At 41.2% G+C, this 24,064-nt stretch overlaps 1 protein-coding gene across 1 annotated transcript in view; it reads right to left on the bottom strand.

Annotated features, from left to right (window-relative positions):
- LOC140224972 (protein O-mannosyl-transferase TMTC1-like) overlaps positions 1 to 24,064 on the bottom strand; it is a 326,000-nt gene that overhangs the window by 33,108 nt on the left and 268,828 nt on the right. The window contains exon 3 of the mRNA XM_072302151.1: positions 9,742 to 9,815. Within this exon, the coding sequence (XP_072158252.1) occupies positions 9,742 to 9,815 (74 nt within the window). The remainder of the gene's footprint in view (positions 1 to 9,741; positions 9,816 to 24,064) is intronic.

The raw sequence follows: 24,064 nt of genomic DNA, 5'->3' as shown, positions 1-24,064 counted from the left end.
AATACGAATTTTCAAGGAAATCTTTGAATATTTTTTCTCCAATTTTACAGAGAATTTGATTCGCAATAGATCTAAATACAGATATTTCAAGAGAAAATATGCATGGCTCTTCTTAAAAATGAAAATTTTATTGGAGGAAGTTTGGCAACTTCCGAATGCTCACGTGGCGTTCTTCCTCAGCACAACAGAATAGCGCAGGACTCCACTCATGCATCAGATAGAAACACACTGGAAATTAGATGATAAAAAAGAAACAACCATCATCCCAATTGGACCGCGTAAGCAGAAAGGAACCAAGCCACATCAGCTAATGCCAAATTTAATTGGACAGTTTAATTTTCCACAAGAGAACATGTGTGCGGATTCCTTTGAAAATTTTAAGAAATTTGCTTCATACCGTGCAGCAAATTCACTAGAATTGATGTCTTTGTGTCTACATAGTCCGCAAGTACGGCCTCCACGGCCTGAGTTTATTTTAGCAAGAGAGCCCATGTACGACAGGCTTTTGTCTCTCAGACCCTTGTAAACGGGAAATTTTAAAAACTCATTTGTGCAATACTGCCGTGCAAGGGTAAAACGCTGTATGAACTCGCAGACGGTGCCAAATTTTCTATGTTAAAATACGATTTTTCAAGGAAATCTATGAATATCTGTATTCAGATCTATCGTGAATCAAATTCTCTGTAAAATTGGAGAGAAAACATTCATAGATTTCCATGAAAAATCGTATTTTAACATAGAAAATTTGGTACTGTAGCATCACCTCCGAGAGATTGGACTCCATGCTCACTTACTTCATAATTTTCTGCTCATCTGGTCCGAGGTATCGGACTCCATGCTCAGTTTGAAATGACGCATTTTGTTTCAGTATTTTGTTTGAGCATAGCATCCGAGGTATCGGACTCCATGCTCGGTTCAAAATATTTAGTTAATTAGAAGGATCACAGCATCCGAAACATCACTTATCATGCTCAAAGTACAATGAAATAGCAATCCATGCTCTCGGACTCCATGCTCACTCAATAAAATAGTATATTTAGGTTGAGCATGGAGTCCGATAGATAGAAGCATCATTTCTTATTGATTTTGTTGTACTATTCTTGCTCTCGGAGTCCATGCTCAAGAATATTTTTATTATACTTTTAATTTTTAAAATTATTTCTGTCTGAAAATAACCTCCAAGTTATCGGACTCCATGCTCACTCAAAAAAATTATAAATTAGGCCATGATCATGGAGTCCGATACCTCGGATGCGATGAGCAAGGAAACTTGATGCTGGTGAGCATGGAGTCCAATCTCTCGGAGGCGATGCTACATAATCGAAAATTTGGCAACGTCTGCGAGTTCATGCAGCGTTTTACCCTTGCACGGCAGTATTGCACAAATGAGTTTTCAAAATTTCCCGTTTACAAGGGTCTGAGAAACAAAAGCCTGTCGTTCATGGGCTCTCTCGCTATAAACTCCGGCCGTGGAGACCGTACTTGCGGACTACATAGACATCCGCGTTCCGGGTTCAGAGGCTGAAACTTCCGGGCATGGCACCCGGAGCAATGGAAGTCACGGCTCCTGCGCCTGGAATTTGCGGTCTCTGAGCCCGGACCGAACGGTATGTCTTTATAGCTCGTAACTTTTTTCAGTACGTTTAATCGTACCATTTGAAAGGCTTATCTACCAGCGGATTCAGATAGGTAGCCTCTTTTGCTCGCAAAGCTGCTAATAACGAGCAAAGGCGTTCAAATGAGAGGAAATAAGTCTGAGCTTCCGAAAGATCCCCGGGCAGGAGAAATCCGGAAAGTTTGGAATGCTACCAATTTGGCGGGGCGCGGGAAAACGGAGCGGCGATGGAATTTTCCGATGGCTCGGCACAGCGCGAAGGGCGCAGGACGCAGGGCTAGCTCTCGGCAAGTTTTATTATCTTAAAAGTTGCTTAATGCAGTCTTTTTCCCACCTTTTCCTTTCGCCAATAACACGGCCGCGCCCCAAAGTGAATTTTTTACGAGCCAACTTTCGGATTAAGTTGAGCGCCCAACTTTTGTGACTCCACCGCGCCCCTCGCGACGACTACCACTAGCGCCCTCTCCGGCGAGTTCCACTATCCCTGCTGCCGAATTTTATCGAATTTGATTTCGGACGAGGTGATGTATGTATGTATAAAGCCGCTTTTATAGCGCGCTCCGGCGCTCTGCGACCCCTAGCCGCCAAATTTTCCTATCCTCCCAAAGCCCCACTGGTAAAAAAAAAAACCTCTTGGACCAATGCCGCATTGCATTGACTTAAGAGTGTAGTTTCTTGTCGCCGGATTTAAGAGTCTTGAACTCTTGTTTCAAGCGGATTTTGCATTGAAACAAGAGTCCAGACTCTTAAATCCGGCGATAAGAAACTGCACTCTTGAACCAAGAGGTTTTTTTTACCAGTGCGCCCTCAGGGAGTTGGCAAAACCCCATTTCTTCTAAAACCCCCTGTCACCACCCTTTCACTGAACGTCCACTTCGTCTCCTCCCAGGAGGAACCTAATCAAGCAACTTCTTTGGGAGCCTTTCGTCCGTCATTCTATTGACATGACCATACCAGACAAGCTGTCTGGTCATAACGTCGAATATGATGTCATTTTCGACCCCCATGATTTGACGAGGTAATATATTTATGAAAAAGTCCGCATCCACGGTTACTTTTAGTTTCATTGAGTTTAATTTTTTTTCCAGTCAGATCAACCAGTGCCAGAAGGACTTGGTTGACCGACCAAATTTTTGGTCAAATCATCGCTCTCCTTAAGAGAGAATGTAAATATATTTCAATATTGCTGAATTTCACCTCACAAATTGCATTTTTCTACCGTTTTTCCCTCTGATCTCGAGCTAAGATCAAAAAAATTTGGACAAAGACTGCACGTGTACATTTTTGTGAAAAATGAAATTGTTTGAAATAATTTTCCAGCCTTGGAATGGTACTACGTTCCTTCGTTGGGGAGACGACGAAACCGTGGGTTACTCTGAGACATTTGGACGTATTTCTATCAAACGGAGCTGTGTGCATTATGACGTGAGCTTTATTATGCACATATTCTTATGGGTCTCAGGGCTCATGTCTTAATGCTTATAGTTCCGTTTGATAAAAATACGTCCATTTTGCGGTGAAGCAATGACCCTGCTTAACTAATTTCCCTATTCCTTGAGAATCTCGTTGGCTATCTTGCGCGACAGTCTCATCTTAACCCCGGTGTCTAAGATTCTTGACCATTCTCATTCCCTGATTCTTCCAAAATTTTCAAAAATCTTCGTATGAGACACCGACGTTTTCTCCCACTTTCTCAAAATTTTCTTCGGAAAAGCTATCAAGTTTTCTTAATCCTTCATCCGATCTTTTAGTACACATTCAAATTTTAATTACAAAAGTGTTTCCGATGTTCATGTTTTCTGGTCAGTAAAGTCTTCTCTGTTATTATGAAGATTTAAAGATTCAAATGTGTTTTTCGAGAGGTCATTACTGGTGGCTCAAATACATTGACATGGATCGCATTCAGCAAAAGGGAACCAATGCGATTACAGTGTTTTCAAAACGGCGCAACTTCTCCGTTTCTTTTAAAAATACTTAATATACGCACAGTATTAAAATTTACACAATTATTTTCCTTTAAAATTAGCAATTTTTGGTGGGAAGCCAAAAGTATTTGCTATTCTGGGCCAATTTTTAGGTAATTATGAAAAAGCAACATTTTCACAACACTGTAATCCCGCCGGTTCCTTTTTGCTAAATGAAATCCACATAAGCCACAGATCTTAATAATTTCCACAAATTTTGAAAAAATGAAATGGTATTTAGACCATTAGAGATAGTAGAAGTTTCTCGGTCTTCGGAACAGATTCCCGAATTGAATCAGTGAGTTCGAAAATACACCAACTCGGTAGCTCGAAATTGCTCAGTTTTCATAAAAGACGATCAATTTTTATAAAAGTCATAGAAGTTAGCGCATCTGTTCCAACTTGGACCTTTAAAATGCCCTTCAGTGCTTGTATTTCGGCATCAAAATTCTCTTTCTTCGACTAACTTCTTCATTTACTCTTCGATTTCGTGTGTGTCTTGATTCTTTTCATTTTTCCGAGCTAGTGTGTTTTCGTTCTCACTGATTCAATTTTCCCTGATTTTTCCTAAAATTTCCCCAGAAATCTCGTTGGCCTCCTTGAGCAACAGTCCCATCCAAACAAAAGAAGATCCTCCATGCGATATCTGCACGCTTTCCTCCGCCAGACCAGAGTCAGGACTCGCTTCATTTCCAACGGATTTCCCTCGGACGGGAGGACTGATCCGACTTGTTTCCGACAACCAGAGGCGGATCCAACAATTTGGCAACATCGGATTTCTTCCATTTAAACCTATGCTAAATAATCGATTCTTGTCGGAGCACCTGGCCCCTCCAAGAATCGATACATTTCCATAGGTTTAATTGGAGTAAATCCGGTGTTGCCAAATTGCTGGATCCGCCAATGCCGACAACCCCCCCTCCTTCGCGGGAAATTCCGCCTGGCAACGCTGTTATCTATGGTTTCTACTTTTCCTCAGACATGCGTGAGTGATTGCGTGCCCCGAACCGCAGCGTGGCCTCGGGGCCGACCGGGGCACCGCAGGGGTGGAGGGAGGTGGAGAAGGGGGGGGGGGGGCTGTATCGACTCAAGTTAACTGAAACCAAGTCGGGGAGAAACGCGAAAGCGTGAAAAGTTTCGCCCGCTGACACGAGCGAAATTATACTCGACCCGCGAGTACTCCATTGTCAAATTTCGCCTTGATTCCGTGTCAACCGGACCACGTTTTGGTATAGGTAACCAGTATTATAGGCTCATTTTAGGATCAACGGGAGAAGTAGGAAGAGGGAAAATCGGGAAACAAGGCTAAAATGCAACACTGAAAATCCGACACGTTTTCGATACTAAAGACGTACTTTAAGATCAACGTGAAAACTCTCGAAGTCCCTATTGATACAGGTGCTTATTCTTCTAATTATTATTCTTCTTCTGCATTACCTTTTCTACTCTTCTACCTCCTCCTCCTAGTTTTTGCTCTCCCTCCGCTTATATTTGCTAATTTTATCAAATTTAAGTCTCTCCTTTTTCTTTGTCATTTCCCCCCCTCTTTAATTCTCTTTATGTTCTCTCTTCTTCTCTCTTTTCTTCGTCCTCTCTTCGTCCTTTTCTTCTGTCTCTATTTTTCCTTCTCGGTCCTTCTTTCTCCTCTTTTTCTTCTTCTTTTCCTTACTTTTCCCCCTCTACATCATCTTTTCCATTCTCGTCTTCTTCCCATTCCTCTTTCTCTCACTCCCACTTTTATATGTCCTCCTCTTTTTCCGACTATGTTTTATATTTTTCCGCCAATTTTTCTTCCTCCTTTCCTTCTACATCCTCTCCTTCTTCTTGATCCTGCGTTTTTCTCCTCCTCAGCCACTTTAACTTCCTCCCATGCACGTAAATACTTTCATGGATGCTCCATAAATAGAGGCTCCTCGGGAGTAGAATACCTATATAGGGAGAGTATGGACATGTCGAAAATTTTGAGGTGAGGTGATAAAGCTCTTAGACCCCAAAAGGGTAAGCAATCTATGAATTCAATTTATCCAGAGTGATTTATAATCACGATTGTTGGGAACTTTCGTTGGTAAAGCACGTATTTGACTTGGTTTTTGCATAAACTTACTCATTTTTGCGGAGGAATGCTTACTTATGAATTTTCTAGTCCATTTTTGTTTGACATTGGAGTCTAAAGATTGACAGTGACAGTGACAAGGTTACCTACCCTTTTGCGCCCTAAGAGCTACATATTTCGAGTTGTCCATACTCTCCCTATATAAGTACTCTACTCGGGAGCTGTTCCTCTCTGCAAAATGCACTCCAACTAATACCCGACATAAATGGGTCTTTTTTATGAGATTCGGCAACGCTGGTATAGTTGGAGCGTACACGCTCGTCTCCACCCCCGACTTGGCGGTTCTTTCCCGCGCCCGAGCGCCGCGAAGTTGCTCCTCGCAGCTTTTCCTGCCGAAAAATCCCTCGCAAAATGCAGTTCTTGCACAATCAAAAGCGCAAATTTTCATTTCGTCGGTCGGGGCTCGGAGCGCGTTGAGTGCGGGAAGGAAGCCGGTATCCTGGGAATGCCTTTTCAGAGTGCACTCTCCGAGAAATTGGACGTATTCGAATCAAACGGAACCATGTCCATTGTGACCTGGGCTCTGAGGCTCATAAGAGCACAAGCAATTGAGGGTCCACGTCACGATGAAGATAGCTCGTTTTGATTTGAATACGTCTAATCGTTAACGACTGATGGCACTGTCGAAAATGTAGGAGTGAAATCTGGAGGGTACAGAATGTTCCAAAAGTCTCGCACCACGCCTAGGGTTTTTGACCGTGTTCGAGGTGGTTCCTTTTAAAAAGTTGGGGGTTCTCAAGAGTAGTTTCTATAATCTAGGAGCAGATAACAAATTTCAAGTGTGTGTATCAATTTCTTTAACAGTTAGGGGCTAATAAACCTCTCATCATTAGTCAATTACTCATTTAAAATTTAAAATTTAATTAGTCAATTAAAGTCCATATCTCATAAATATCGAACCCGAAAGCAAGTAAATCATACAACATTTTATTGACGTCATAGTGCGGGACTCAAGGATCATCTGGTATACCACTCTGGAGCTGGATATGTTTGTCACAAAATCTGAGCGATATGAAATTCGCCTTGTAACGCAAAAATTCACCTGAAGAAAAGGTATTATGCCCGAAAAAGGCGCAGATTCTGAGCCAAATTCATTTCAATCAAGTTGATTAACAAATACAAATGCACTCTAAAGAGTAATAAACTCCCGGCCCCATATTGAGATCTTAGACGAAAAGCCTACGTATCATTCGATGACAGTACCAAAAAACAAGCAGGAAGCTCCAACGCATTCGCGTCGGAAAGCGGCTCTGGCGACGGTAGTTGTTACGCGTTTACGGTTTCCTTGGTAACCTTTGTTTGCTATCAGCTGATGTCGAGTAGTATGACTAGGAAGCTCCAACCACGGCATTCTTCGAAAAAAGCGCGAAAACTTATAGGTTTGAATTTTCAAATTTTAAACGTAAAGTACATTTTTTCCAGTGCGAGATTAAAGCACAGACCCGTTTTGAATTATTGACAGTATCACCATGATTCCAAAAATACACTACACAACATAGCATTCGCTCACAGGAAAAAGATATCAATTAAAATAAAATCAGTCCCCCCTAAACAGCAGAAAATGGCGCCGATTCCCATCAACCAACGCGCGGTCTCTCCAATGTAACATGGTCCAATGATACTCCCCAGCTGGGACCGTCCGGAATAGCAGCTCTAGTGCAAGCACCAGAGCCGCTAAAATCGTCTTGGACGTAGATGGCTGATTAATCAAGCAATCTTAATTCATAATTTGAAAAAAAAAAAAAAAAAAAAAAAAAAAAAAAAAAAAAAAAAGTTAAAAACTGCGTATCTTTTATTGCAATTTTTCGAATCTCCGCTTACAATTCATATTAAGAAATGGAAATCACCAATCGATTGTCCTTGAAATGTTCCGGGAGTTTCCTACGCTCATTCAAAAATGGACCGAGTTCATCAGAAAGGAGCCAACCCACATTAAGTTGAAATAACTGAGAAAAAGAGTTTCAAAGTTTTATTCCTGCATAAGGCTCAATGTAAAAAATAAACTTTAATCCTTCTTTTCACAACAAAATTTTTGTTTTTAAGACTTTCAATTTTTGGCAAAAAAAATTTACGGTTAGTGAAACTGGAAAACATTCTTAGCTCAATTTTTTGGAAATGTGGGTTGGCTCCTTTCTGATAAACTCGATACAAATATTTTTCGAAAATTTCAAGAATATTTTCCGCACATATCCCTCAAAAAACAGAACAGGATCGGAGATTTTGAAACGTAGTAATGGAGGAACACATTTTCGAACTCACACGGAAAAAAATTATATGTTGATATTACATTTATATTGTTGAAAAAATGTCCGAAAAGTTTCAAATGCTGATTTTACATCTGGAGAAACGCTAACTTAACTACACCCGCTGTAAAACGAACAAATTCAAATGTTTTTATAGCATTTTTGTATTGTGAAATCGGCATTTGAAACTTGACGGGCTTTTTTTTAACAATTTAAATGCAGAATCAGCATTTAATTTTTTTTCGTGCAGTCATCAAAGCTCTATTACGGTTGTATTGCGTTCCACCAACTGCAAAGCTGGGGCTACTAAGAGACTAACAAAAAAAATTTAAGGACCTTTCATTGTTTTCGGCGTGAGCTTTTATACGCGTGCCGCGCGTTTCCATGGCAACACGCCGCTAGCATCAGCATTTCGGCAGCAGAGAGTTATCCTAGCTCGGGAGTTTAACCCATTCAAATGACAATTAAACACACTGCACTTAAGGAGGGCACTTCTGGCTCCACGCTTCCTTTAGCGCTTCCGCTAAGATGTGTGCTTCACGGGTGTCAAATAATACCGATAATTCACCCCTTTAAAGTTGAAATAACGGATATTAGCTTTTTTGGAAGCGATTGTACAACGATGAGGCGGGACGCCACCCGTGAAAAGTATTTTAGCGCAAGGAAGCAATTGCAGCTCCTTGTGTGAATTTCTCCGCGGTTCAGTGTTGCCATGTTGCGAGAATTTCTTTGATTTGTCTCATTCCTTCAGCAAACTTTCAGCTTACATTCTTCAGCTGATCCTTCACGGGCTGATTATCGAAATTGATAGACGAAATGATAGACAAAGAAGACGAGGGGAAAATGAAGCGGTTGAAATGAGTGGTTGTCGTAGACTAAGGGAAATACCATGGTCTAACTATAAGATCTCTCGTGGGTTGTCGCTACTTAGTCTAGTACTTAGGTACCTACTTTGTTCATTGCAAAAACTCGCTTTTACACCAATAGGATTGGCCCAAATTTGTTTTGTCTTCTTAGTCTATCGCTATGTCTATCAATTTTAATAATCAGCTGGCTGCACTTCGGAGAACGAATCAAGATTCGATGCATCGGTTGATATTTTTTGGAAAATTCGATATTCTTCCAGAATTTCTGGACATCACTTCACGCTGTCGCATTTCGGGTATTTGTACACCAAAGGCCGAGAAACGCATTGAAATAACTCTGAAAGTATGTACCGAGCAAATATCGCAATTTTTTTTGTCTTCCGATTTGTGATATTAACTCAGGCTGACTTTTAAAGCTATAAAAAAAATGTCTACTGGTTAAATTAGGTGTGCAACTACCTGCCGTTCTATAAAGTGATGAGATGTTCCGAAATGTTTAGGTACGTGCAATCCAGAGGTTATCTAATGATCGATCGGCTATCAAGTCATTCTCCGAAGTACTGAAGATTCATCTAAGTAAGGGAATATTCTAAACATATTAAAATCCTCATTTTTAATGCTAATATTTATTCCCATTTAAATATAATTCGTATTACTAAAAATATTTTTTTTTTCTTGCAATTTTTGCTCACTTATCTATGGAGGATTTTTACGCGCTTACTTATTTCATTAGCTTTTTGAATTTGCCGTATATTCCGTTTGAACATCCGTGCAGCACAAAAATAAAAACTTAGGCATTATGCTTAAATGACATTTGCGGTAGATGTACACAAATTGTACGGACCCAGTAGAATTCGGTACAGACTCCATCTTACAGTGGCTGAAAATAACATTTAGTATGGTGTTTAACTCATTGCGTAAATTAAATCGAGATACTTACTCATGGTAAACCAGAAGAGACAGAAAGAACAACGCGCACGCCAACACATCGGCACGACCCACGATTCCACTGACCTGAAAAAAAAGTAAGAAGAAACTGTAGACGTTTATTCATGAATATTGTTCTTTACAATGCCTCTATGGTGCTTACCAAATTATATCACAAGGTAAAATGCCCTCCCGCTTTCTTTAAAACTATCATTTAAAAATGACCATCCAAATGTATTCCTTAAAGTTCTTAAAAAATTCTGCCAGGAAGAAGCGTTCTACCACATAAATGAGTTTCTAGGTGATAGCTAAAAATAGAGATGTCAGATTGTTTCTGAGGAATTTCTGAATATAGCTGTTAAATACTCAGCAATTGAAAAGTAACAAATTGTTATTTAAATTTGTTTGGCATGTGTTGAAATTAAGTTTTTTGAGGTACAAACCACATTTAACACGTACTATAAGCTAAAACTTAGCTTTTGTATGTACTTAATTGGAAAATAAAATAAAAAATAAAATAAAATGGGTCGGTTACGCTGGTCACAGAATCGTGTTTTGATGCCTCATTCTCGTAGATTAGCTAAAAACAATAGCATCTGTTCAAACCGCAGCTTTCTACGTTCAATATTTACCAAGATATCTCTCTTCGAAAAGTTGGATTTTTGTCGTCATCCACCGCGATAGTGACATCCTTGGTTCCTTCCACCTCGGTTTTATCGGTCAGGGAGACACAAATTAGCACTAGTTACTCATCGTGAAACTATAATGAAAGCAAGGTGGAAGGAACCAAGGGTGTCACCATCGCGATGAATGACGTCAAAAACCCGACTTTTTAAAGAGCGATATCTCGGTTAAAATTGAACGCAGAAAATTGCGGTTTGGACAGATATTATTGTTTTTAACTAATCCACAAGAACCAAGCATCAAAACACGACTCTCTGACCAGCGCACCTAACCCACTGGATGAACATGTTGTAACATGTTGCGGGTCGGATGGTTTTACGATCATTAGAAATTATTTCGAAACATGTTTTTAGACCAGTGCATCCATTACTAATGAGATCAAATCTCGAGGGTAGTTCCCTCTTCTCAAATTATTCGTGCGAGAGGTGGATCCTGTATTCCCAGCCTCCTCGACACTATTATTCAGCGAGAGAGCTCTCTCACCAAATTTTGCGCTGTAAATGTAGAAAGCAACTGTAGTATGTAAGTTGCCTTTGGTATCACTGCTTACTTCGCAACTGTGTGTTGACAGCACTGAATTCAAAATTCAATCAGAATTCCATCAAACTGAGGCTAGTCCTGCTAGTCCTTCTAACTTTCTCGAAGTCGTCCAAATTTATGTAATAAACTTTGAAGTTTCCCATCTCGCATCTATGATAGGTTTGTGGCTTTCTAAACGAAGGAACTTAACTGCATTCGAAAGTTGCAGACTTCACGAGAAATAGTAATTTTTTTCAAGATAACTTAACAAAACCACGAAAATCCGTTGTTTTTTTTTTTTTTTTAAATTCTGTATCACTTTAAAACGACAATAATCCAAGCAAATAATAAAAAAACTTCAAAATCCAAAGTTGGTAATCGCTGACGCTACAAGTTTGAAGAATTGTGTCACAGCGTCGAAGACAGTGCGGCCTGCGCAGCGCAAAACGCCTAGTAGCGCCTTACAAGACTATAGGATACTTCATGCATCGCGCGGAAAACATAGTAGCGCCTTACAAGACTGCAGGATACTTCAAGCATTGCGCGTGCGGACACCACTTCCGAGCAGTGCAAACCGCGAGCTGGACATCAGCAAAGTTGGAACGTAGACACGGCTATTTGACTGGAAAATGATGACATCAATACAGTAAGCAGCACATAGAAAATGCGAATAATTCGAGTTTTCCTAAAAAAAATTGGTAACTAATACTTGAGTATGGAGTGCCACCAAATCGTGCTGCGATAGAAACTGTGCAAAATTAAGACGATACAAAACTGTAGAGTATGAGGAAAAGAATATTTTTTCTGAGTTTTCGTTCAAAGTTCTAAATTCCGGAATTTTTGACGGTCATGGAATAGGAGCACTGCTATATCAGGGTGTCTACTAAAACAGACTGGCCAAAAATCAGCACTTTCATTGTGCTTCTTCATTACATTCCCAAAAAATTCAGTACCTCTTCCATAGAAAAATTCAGTACTTTTTCAGTACCTAAAATTGACGAATTCATAAAATTTTCAAGAATTTGAATTTCTCGCTCAAATTGCGATACAAATAACGAAAAACGAAAAAAATACCGGATCTTCCTACGGAATTTCCTTACTTTTTCAGTCCTTCCGGACCGACCTTGAGGAATCAGTTCTATTTCCGGACTTTCCAGAAATTCCGGACTTGTAGAAGCCCTGAAGGTTCCAGGTTTTGCTGCAAGGAGCCACGCGCAACCCCTTTTCAACCACGGCACCGCGAGCTCATACGAACTCCGCAACCCCTTCCTCACACTCTCACGTCCTCGGTATTCTTTCGAAATTAGTTCGACATTCATGCTGCGGGTTCGCGACGCACTCGAGATAAGCTTCATTACGAGGGCGCGCCATATTAATATCCGGAGTAATTAATGACCCGCCTTAATCACTCGCGCAGATCGAAATTCGGGGCAACTTTCGGATCTTTGACGAGGGATGATTGATTCGCCCCCGGATCCGCGGGACAATGCGTCGCTCCTTTTACATAAAAACGTACCTCCATTTGTATTTGAACCCTAGCACACATAATGTTTTACGGAGAACGGGGCTCACGTGGAAATCGAGATATGTTGTTACGTCAGAGGAGCGACAATGGGAGCCGGCGACGCGTACCGGCGAGCGCACTTAATCATCGCGCCGTTTCTTCGCCGCACGGTGGATCGAGTCGATAGAAGGAGTCGGACAAAATTTGGAAACTTTAAATTCTTATAACTCCGTTCGTAATAAACTTGGAGGTTCCAAAAGTAATTCCATTGGTTTTTTCGTGAAATTTTCTTTTAGAAGCACCCCTTATAATTGAAAATGTGACGAAATAGACATCAACATTTGCAGTTTTGGCTAAAAGTTTCATGTTCGACCTCTCCCATTGACTCGATCCACTGTGCGCCGCCCGCGTATGCCCCCACGCTGAGGAAAAACGCCTTATAAGCCTTCAGGCGTTGCTATATTTCCTTCAATAATACATGAATTAACTCGAAAAATTTTGTATATTTTTCTTCAAATTTTCGGAAAATTTTCTTCCCAATTATACCTAAACTATCTGAAAATTTCAAGGAAAATAGGACATATTTTTTCTGGGGAATACAAGTTTTAACCAGGTGAATTTGGCAGCATTCGAATGTTCATAAGGTGTTTTTTTCTTAGCGCGGCAGTGTGGGATGAGGATCTTCGGGGGTTGCAAATTTCGGGGTTGATGAATGTGGAGACGTCGAAGGGGGTCTCGCATGTCGAATCAGGGTTTCTTACCGGGTTAAATGACGAGAGGTCGTGGATTATTGAAATTCGTGCTCGTAAAACACACACACCCTTCCCCTCCTTTCTTCACCTGGAATGTTGTGAATACATTTGCTGACGACGCGATATTACCGCAAACTAATGAAATAAGAGCGTCATATTAGGCAAATCTTAGAGAAAGGCAAGCGTTGTAGTGAGGAAGGGAAATTGGACTTCATTTTGTGCTTATATAGGAAGTACAATTTCTGGTTCATCCGTAAAAACATTCATGTGCGTGGGGAAACTAAAGGTCCATACGCTGTTTCTAAACGAAGCTACAGTGGAAATCGAATAATAAGACATCGCTTATAACGATAGATCGGTTATAACGACCTGCGATCTGGTCAGTCCCGTGGCTGAAATCCCATTTATTCAGTGTACTTGGGCAACAGCGTGATTGGTATAGCGACAATCGGATAAAACGACCAAATTTAGCCGGTCCCTAGAACGTCGTTGTATCCGATTTCCATTGTAGTGATTGTAGGTTCGAACTGCGAAATGCAATCCAATTTGCTTCGCAGGAGTGGAGGTAAAACTTTAAATAACTCTAAAAGTACTTACATACAAATGGATTACGTTTTGCCATAAGGAACTGATATTTCTAGGTCATCCATTAAAACACACATCGGTATAGAGAACAATTTTCAGACACTTCAGATTCAATTGAAAATAAAATTCTCTAACAATTTTGAAGTAAAATACTGGAAGATTTTCCCAAAAAATCATGTTTTCTCGAAGAAAAGGTGGCAACTTTCAAAGATTTATGAAAGGTTCTTCCTTAGCGCAGCAGTACTACTTCCTACTAGATGTTACCAGAAAGGTCTGCATCTGGAATGAGGACTCCCAACAGTTTTTTTTCTCCTTCCAGTTCAGCGGGCAATAAACGTTCAATTCCGTGTTTAATCGGTTCGAGACGCTCGAGGCACTGATTGAACAACTGAAAAATCCTCATCTCCTACTTACTCCACCGTTGTTTTCCACTTTTGTTTCGTGATTTCTTGGTTTAATTCAAGGGACACCAGGCGCAACTCAATTCCAATTTTAAAGGCCCTGAGAGCACAGGAAGGAATCAACCTTCTACCCCTCCCCCTTGCCGCGATAGGGGCAGGGGGGAGAGAGAAAGGGGAGAAGAAGGGGGCTTGTAAATAGGATTGGGAAAAAACTCGAAGAACAACACGAGAATGACGATTCGGAACGAAACGATGAGAGATGGCATGGGCATCGCTTTGACAGAACCCATGTTGGCAAGTCGGGCAAATTTTACAGCACTGTCGGGCGTGGCGTTTTGGTTTACTTTCGTGGATTTGGCAACAACGGGTGGAGGCGCAAAGGGAATTGACAGAAGTAGGCCCGACGCTGATTGCTGTGTTGCCATGGATCAAGTTCCTGCAAGAGCGGAGAATTTGCGAATCGACGAACTTCCTTTCGTTAAATCGTCGCCCCTCTAACGTAAAGCCACGTCTTTATTTCCACGTGAGCCTCGAAAAGCATAGAGTTTTACGGACCGTAGGGTTCAAAGGGATATCAAGATACCCCTTACGTTAGGGAAGGCACTACTGAACAGTAACGTGGCATCGTAAGAGATCGAAAGAGGTGAATCGGTTGAGCCATATCAATCTCTCGTCATAGACTCCATTCATTCTATCTCAACACACGTCCCCGCAGCGCTATAATAGTGATACAACTATTCGAACTCTCGAGTAGCCGTTTTGCCTATTCTGTCAGATGAAGGCGATCCGTAGCCGCATCTGCTACTTTCACGCATCGCCTCACCACGTCAAATCGACCGCCGGATTTTGACGGATCGGATTTTGATTAGCTTTGTCTCTCCCTCGAAATGATTTTTGGAACTTTCCGGTTTTTTTAGGGAAGTTTGCGTTTGAGAAACTATACCAAACAACAAGAAAAAACAACCATAATCCTCTGTTCATATGGGAGGTGAATCGCGAAGTAACGCTAGCTGCCGTTGATTTCCTTCTTTTTTGGTGTGTGTGAATTAGCATTTTCTGTGTAAACTGCCTAAACCTTTGGATTGAGGTGATCGAAACTTTGTGTTGAAAATCTCCATCCTCGTTAAAAATTAGTCGCCAGCCGCCAAGATGTACCCTGAATCACTTCGGTGATAATCCAATGCGCTGGTCATTCGCAAGTCGCGAACTCTGAGTATCGGAAGGAGAGTACATAAATTCGGTAGGACACTTTCTTCAAGATCCAATGTCTCAGAGCGACAGTTTTGGTCGATTTGACACATAAGTGTGTTGAGCAACGAAGTTCTTTGGGTCCCTGGTAAAAGTGAGTCGGTCTGACGTCAGGCTATGTTTCATAAACTACCCTGAGTCAGACTGATTCAGGCTGACATCAGCAAGAATCAGTCTGACTCAGGGTAGTATGTGAAACATAGTCTTACGTCAGGCTGACTCACTTGACCAGATCGATTAATTTATCTCACTGGAAAAAAAAGTATCACTATCCCAAATATATTTCTAGCTGATTTTGGCGCCAGATATTAGAATTGGTGCTCAAGCCAGACATATGGTTGAGTCAGCTGAAAAAGAGTGGTTGGATCAACCATACCTCTAGCTGGTGTCCTTACAGTCAGCATAAGTGTGGTTGGATTGACTATACCGCTGGCTGGTGCCTTTACACTTCTAGATAGTGCAACTTCTCTTATGGCTGGCGCCAAAATCAGCTAGGAGATGGCGTGATCTACTTGAGATTGTGTGATTTACTTGAGATTGTGATACTATTTTTTTAGTGTGGCACAGAACAGTAACACCAAGTAACATAGAGTAACACCAAACTTAGACATTTTAAACTGTGTTCAACCCCGAAATATTCCATTCCCCATTCCATTGATCGAAACACTTTCTTGTCATGACGAAATCGGTTCGGCAACATTGATGGAGCCACTGCCACGGATGTTTGTGTGCTTCGGGAGCGTTGGCGGGCCGTTCAAACGCGAAGACGGAGCCAGCCAAGGGTTTTCCCGAATAGTGCCTTTCCGCACGCGATCGTTATCGAAATGAAACTATAAAACGAACGCGGCGCATTCCTATTTCATTTTTTCTTCCTCCACCTATTTATTCTTTTTCTCTAAAATGCATTCTCGGTTCGTTTGAGAACGCGGCGATTCCCAATCCGAGCGACTCGCGGGTTGCGAGTCGACTTCACGTAGCGGCCCGCACTGCGGAGTTTACTCGGCTCAACGTCGCGACGTCAATTTTTGACGTTCTGACGACCAATCAGCGTTCGCAGATCCAACACTCACAGGGAAATAAAACACACCGGAACTAGAGTTTAGACTCTTAAAAACATCGACAAGAAAAAATACTCTTGATTCAATCGGATTTTTGTTTAAATCAAGAACCAAGCCTCTGAATTTGAGCAGATTTCCTTTTGATTTAAGCAAAAATCTGATTGAATCAAGAGTATTTTTTCTTGTCAATGTTTTCAAGAGTCTGGACTCTCGATCCAATGTGTTTTTTTTTTCCAGTGCGTGATTCGTGGTTGCCCGAACGAAGGAAAGTAACTCCATTCCAAAGCTGCAAAATTGAGTCGAACATTTCAAATTTTTTACAAAAATTCGCCTGCGCAATTTTGGTCCGAAATGAGTCCGATTTTTGGACTTCATTCGGATGAACGTAACAGATCATACAATCGCAGATTGTGAGGTAAGGAGTGCGTTTCAAACTTTGCCAATGCGCTCTTCGTGATTTTCGAGACAAATGCGGATAAAAACAACTCTTATTTTGGCTTTAGCAAAAGTTTGCAACAGGCCCATTTAATATGCGTCTATATCGACCATATTTCAGCAGTCCTAAACTGTTACAAGTATCTTTTTTTCCAAATTCCAGTGTAGATAGGGAGGGTATGGATTCGATCGACATGAATTGATCGAAAAATGAAAAAAAGTGAATTGATCGAAAAATGAAAAAAAGTGAATTGATCGAAAAATGAAAAAGTGAATCGATCGACATGAATTGATCGACACCGATTCGATCGACAGTTAATTTAAAAACACCCGCGTCGATTCGATCGACATGAATGCATCGAAAAGTGAAAATGTGAGTCGATCGACGTGAATGAATCGACACCGATTCCGTCGACAAAATTCGATCAATTTACGGGCTTGTCGGTCGATACACGGATTTGTCGATCGATTCGAGAGTTTTTCGATCCACTCACGGGTTTGTCGATCCATTCTCGGGCTTGCAGATCCATTCATGGCTTTGGTCGATGGAGTCACGCATTTGTCGATCGATTCACGCCTTTGGTCAATCCATCCACGGGTTTGTCGATCGAGTCATTTCGATCGAATCCATACCCTCCTGTAGATAGACTTACTCCACTTGACTGCGTCTTATGTTTGTTTCGTTTCATGCAAGTCTAAATCCAAACGAAGTGTGTTCGGATGTGACCTATTTTCCGAAAGTTCCTCAACAGAATTCCATTCCAAAGCGGAGCTTTTTTCCAATTCTGCTCTCCGAATTCCCGTGTAAACAAACACGAGCACAGGGGAGCGTGCTAAGGAAGAACGCCGTATGAGCATTCGAGAGTTGCCAAATTGCCCCGGATAAAACATGTATCCTTGACAACAATTATGCGTATTCTTTCTTGAAATTTTCAGACATTTTAGGCGAAATTGTGAAAAAAAATTGTTTGGAAAATTGAAGAAAAAAAAATCCACGATTTTCCAAATAAATTGAGGTTTTATTGAATGAGATTTGGCAGCGTCTGAAGGTTCTTACGGCGTTTTTCCTTAGTACGGGAGCGTTCGCGTGCAGTCGTTTTGATCCCGGCTGGCACGACCGCGGCCGCATTCAGGACTCGAAGAGCTCCAGCTCTTGTTCTGCTTCCGATAAGATTGAAAGGAGATAAAATTCTTCTCTTGCGCTCGCCGGGAAGAACAAAGAATAGTTTTCCATTTCTTTCCCGGGGAAAAAAAGATTAATGTTGGATCAAAGGAGGCTCGGCGAAGTGCCGGGGAAAAGCTGCTAGAAAACAAATATAGCTACGACATTTTCATGTAGCGCTTTTGCGGCCTGTGACTCCGGCCCGGCGCGGTGTTGCCGAATCGAACGAGGAAAGGATAACGTTCGAGAATGCTGCAGAGGAGTCTTCTGCCGTGCTAAAGAAGAACGCCGTATGAACCCTCAGACGTTGCCACATTACCTTCAATAAGACCTTACTTTACTGGGAAAATCTTGATTTTGTTTCTTCAATTTTTCCAGACAATTTTTTTCGCAAATTTGTCTTAAATGTCTGAAAATTTCGACAAAAATGCGCATAATCGTTCTCAAAAATACATGTTTTATCCGGAGAAATTTGGCAACTCTCGAATGTTTATACGGCGTTCTTCCTTGGCACGGCAGTCTTGCAGTGGCGTGGCGTGCTTTGCGATTATCGATATTTCCCCATTTGAAGCTGTAATAAATAATCGATTATTCAGGTGTTCGCAGTGAACACCCTATTTATCGATAGGTACTTTTCCATAGGTTTAAATGGCCGATCAATCGATACATCACAAAGCACGTCACGCCACTGCGATCTTGGAAGAAGAGCGACGAGATTTCGGTAAGCTGTATGAAGTAAGCATGTATCGTAATGATTTTTGCACCTTGTCTTATGATCAATTCAGTATGATCATTCTTATCACTAATTAATATGTGCTTCGACGGAATGAGTGATATGAATACTTAATGTTTTTAAAAAACACTGTAAGTCTATTCGCGCTAATAGGTGGAACAGCTGGTCAGACCAATTACATTAAGACGCGCTGACAAGCCGGTGCCGATCGTCGTGTGAGAGCAGAAAAAGCAAAAACGCCTTCGATTTCTCGCTATGCAACCCGCATATCCAAAGAGCACGAATAGTTGCATCAAGAAGATACATACAAACACTGTCCTTTTCAATGAACCACTACACAAGGTGCATTTAAGCATTCTTATACATGGTTCTTAAACAAATTTTAACGTAGAACATGATCTTTTCATCGGAAAAAACTGGGATCAACTCCTAACGAAGATATTTACGTTTTTATTGTACATTGGTTACGGGAAATTGGAATTGCCCGGTCGCAAGAAACGAAACACTCTAAGAGTAAAATTGCACCTTACAAAGGTTTTGACAGGCTTCTAAATCGAGCAGTGTTCCTTTCCCACCATTTACGATTCTAAGTATCAATAATTTGCTATAGTTGAACCAATGCGTCAAGATTGTGGTTGCCACATTTTCACATTGCAGACCGTGTCAGGGTAACGTTTAGGGTGCAATTTGACTCACGTAGACCCGTTGCTCTTCATGAACGAGAGATTTGAATTCACACGTTTAGAAACATTAAATGTCTTAATTAGGAGTTAATTCAAGTTAGTTTTTGTTGTGCGAATCGTGTTCTACGTGAAATTTTGATCGAGAAACATATTGCCGAATGCTTAACTTCTTACTTTGTCCAGTGGTCCATTGTGGCACACTATTAAAATTTGCACATTCTTTAGTGGTCTGTTGCAATCATAAAGCGCTTACAATCAGCCAGAGAAAGTAAAAACACCTTCAGCATCACGTTATACAATCCGAATATCCAAAGAGTACGAATTGTAACATCAAGGCGCTAAATTCTGACACTATCGCAATGTCGCATTGCATTGTGGCGCAATACTGTGATTCGCACATTGTTCAATGGTCGATTGTAATTATAAAGCGCTTACAATCAGCCAAAGAAAGTGAAAACGCCTTCAACATCACAGTATGCAACCCGGATATTCAAAGAGCATGAATAGTTGTATCAAGGCGCTTTATCCTAACATTCTTGCGTTCAATGGACATGTTGCATGTGTGAGGAATTTGCGGTTTGACTCTTGATTCTTATGTAAAAGTTCACAAGAAACACAATGGTGCCACTGGTTTTCTCTGAAATAAACTCCCAAGCTCAAAAAAAGCTCTCACGTTGAGGCCAAACTGGAGGGGATATCCCTCGCTATCCCACGAGTTCACGTCTACATCGAGACAAACTCTCCATGCAAAGATAGGGAGCAAATACATTGACAGGGCTGCCACTTTATTTGGAGACTTCGAAACTGAAAATACGACATCTCAACTTGAGAGTTTTTTTTAAGTTTGGGAGTTGATTTCAGAGGAAACCAGTGGCACCATCGTATTTTTCGCGAACTTTTACTTAAGAAGCAACAGTCAAATCGCAAATCCCTCACACATGCAACATCTCCGTTGTGGCACAATACATTGTGAGGCCAATTGTTCAGTGGACCGTTCTGCCGTACTACGGAAGAACGCTGTATACAAATTTGTGACGACTTTCTCCGAGTAAAATAAGTATTTTGAGGAAAGTTAATTGTATTTATCCTTGAAATTTTCAGATATATTAGATAAAATTGTGAATTAAACTGTTGGAACAATTTAACGAAAAACATTCAAAATTTTCACAGTAAATTCGGACTTTATCGAAGTAGATCCGGCAACATCTAAAAGCTCATACCGCGTTTTCCCTTAGCACAGCAGCATTGTAACCAAAAAGCGCTGACTATGAACCGCGCGCTAAAAATCGTCCAGTTGACAACGGCGCGACTGTCCAAACAGCTTTTTAAAACATTCACGGTGGCGGAGCGGAAAACGGTTATATTTCACGGGGCCGTGAGAGACAGTCTGGAAAGAGTGGCGAGCGATCGAAAGAGCATAAGAAATGAGGGGGCGCCGGGAGGGGGATCTGATAAGGAGCTCGAGCGGAGGTGTTAAATATTTTGACGGCGGAATCAAAGGGGTTGAATGGCGATGCAGATCCGGCGAGGGGTGAGGGGGGCGGGTAATTTAAGGGAAGAAAAAGATGGTCATTAATTCCGAGGCGGCCGGCGAGTAAATCAAGGTCTTACGACGCCGACGAAAGGGACCGCTCAATGAACGAGACGTATGGACGGGATCGCGAGGCCTCCCCGTCGCACGGAGGGCCGATTCGCGGTTGTTGTTGAACGGCCGAGACTAAGGGATGATAGGATTTAGAGTAATAGACCAGTACTGCTGTCCTGAAGAAGAATGCCCTATGAGCATTCAAGAGTTGTCAATTTTTTCTTGATCAGGGTGTGGAGTATTTTTTAATTTTGAAAAATCCTGATATTTTCCTGATTTTTCCTGATATTTTATAAAAAATTCCTGATTTTTACATTTTGAAAATTCTCGATATTTTCCTGATTTTTCGACGACTCCTAGCACGGTAAGCAAAAAGCAGAACGTCTGATTTGTCCGATTTTCCTGATTTTTCCTGATCGGTCAAGATTCCTGATATTTTCTGGTTTACCAGTTTTTCCTGATGCTGGACACCCTGTTGATTAAACATGTATTTTTGACGAAATTTATGCATATTTTTCCTTTAAATTTTCAGATATTTTAGATGAAATTGCATACACAATTGTCTGAAAAATTTGAAGGAGGAAATATTCATAATTTTCCCAATATTTTCGGTATTTATCGAAGGAAATTGGCAATATCTGAAGGGTCATACGACCTTTTTTTCTTAGCACGACTGAGTAGGCATAGTACAAACTTAAGCATTCAGATAAATTTTTTAGACCAAAATTTTACGTGGATTACGATTCGCGGAACAAAAATTACTGAGATCAACTCCTGATTGAAATATCAGCGTTTATTGTTTCCACAACGGTAACGTGAAATTCGGATTCCCCGTTCACAAGATAAAGGCCTAGATACACACGACGATTAATCGCCGCGAGTGAAAGACGAAAGTCAATAGAGAGCCTTGATTTTCATACATCGACGTTAATGGATCAAAATTTAGGCTTCCCATTGGCTATCGTCTTTCACTCGCGGCGATTAATCGCCGTGTATATCTATGCCTTTACATAGTCTCTTTAAATTTTTTTGGACAAAAAAAAAATTAATAAGTTGAATTCGAAACAACATATCTCATTTTTCTCCCAGATGTGGGACTTGATGCATTTTTGCGTCCATCTTCTACCGCTTTCGTATCGACCAGTGTACGGGACTCGAACTCCGTCAAGCGAGAAAAAAACCGCGGAAAAATGTCAATAGGATGAATGAGGTGAGGCTTATTATAATATCGGGGTGTCTAGGGGTGGGAGGGGGGGGCGAATGACGAGCTCCCGAAGAGCGGGCGGGATCCTAAAAGTCAGCGGTAAGCCCATTGTCGGCGAGCGGAAAAATCCCCGGAATTCCATTGACGAGCGCCCCCGACTCGGACGCCCCACGCCCCCCCCCCCCCCCCCGAGCCCACGACCTTGCGACAGCGCCTAAGCCCTTGATTTATGACGTTGACGTAACGTGACGTAATAGCTGGCCGAGCGACGCTGCCGCAATGCGGACCCACCAAGTGTCTCGTAAGTAAATCAGCGTCGTTAAGATTGTCCGGATATTCTTGTTAGTGATTTTTTTTTTTTTTTTTGGCGCGTATACGTAGTATACCGCCTTTGCGATCGTTTCGACCCCCCCCCCCCCTCGATACAATAACCGAGTCCCCTAGTTCCTTACCGAAAAGTGACTACCGCGAACTTCTGAGATTTTCCAAAGCGTGTAAAAAGTTTACTAATCCGTCAATAATAATGATTAAAATTTGTTTCTCATTCTGGGGCTCGCTAGTTTATGTGTAATGAATACCAAGAGTCTACGTTTCTTGGTTTTTTTTAAAAAAACCTTAGAATGGGGCGCGCTGATTTAAAATATGCATATATAAGCGGAAGCAAGCGAACTGATTCGAGGATGGCTGACCAGTTCGGCACTCCTTGAATGAGAATTTCACTCACTCCGTTTTGTTCACAACGTTGCTTTGACATATCTCCACAACACTGTTATCCTTTTCAAAAGTTGGTACTCCTTGCTCTGATAGCCGGGGCCACCAGGATAGTGGTAAGTGCAATCTGTGATGAGCCTCGAGACTCATTAGACCATTTGCTAAACGTGGCTCATACAGGAGTCCACTAAGCCCTCTCGTCCCCACGCTCCTGATCACTGCGTCGGCGTCACGAAGAACAATGGGCCTTGGGTCCCAACGCGGCCGATACCCGTACCCCAATTACTCACGCTTCATTAACCATTTCACCGTCACGCTAGGATTCATCCAATTTTCAAAAAAAATTGTTTCGCATGTATTTAGCAATTTTTTCCTTACTCTCCGTTAAAACACAAATAAAAAGAGACCTCATTCATAAAAATCGGCCGAATAGAAGAGAAGTTACAGTAATCGAAATCCGAAGAAATCAACAAAACCTCGACTCCTCGATACGAAAAATAAAATGAAGGGGAAAAAAAGAAAGTATAAATTACAATTAAATATAATTGACCTCAAAATTTGACAAACAATTCATTTATATACCTAACGCTGAAAAAACTGGGAGAAATTACAAAAAATTTGCCTCTTGCAAGGGGCTTCTTTGTAAGAATTTTGACCTGAAGACAACGGTCGAATAACAGCAGTACTCCATACAATACACGGTGTGCCTGAACGAGTTAAACATTTTTCATACGTCCAAATCGAAAAATCTTTATATTTTTAACTACAATGTTTCTTGAATCGTTTAAGCAAAAAAAAAAAAAAAAAAAAAATTCCGTCGAGATTCTGGAACGCAAAGGCGCTTTAAAAGTATTCTGGGGCTATAATAGCTAAATCACCGGTAGTAAATTCGTTATATTATTAAAAAGAAATTGACTCCATAGTTTAATTCCTTAGTTTCTTGAATACGATTATTTTAAGCACTTAAACATTTATACCACCAATTTTAGTCATGGGGTGATTTCCTGAGAGCCGATAATATCACGAATTTCTCATAGAACCCCTCAACAGTGGCTTGCTTTTTTGGCAGCCG

This window comes from Bemisia tabaci, chromosome 7 (assembly GCF_918797505.1).
Source record: "Bemisia tabaci chromosome 7, PGI_BMITA_v3".
Lineage (NCBI taxonomy): Eukaryota > Metazoa > Arthropoda > Insecta > Hemiptera > Aleyrodidae > Bemisia > Bemisia tabaci.
Note: the sequence above shows the minus strand (reverse complement) of the source record. Positions and strands in the feature narration are given on the sequence as shown.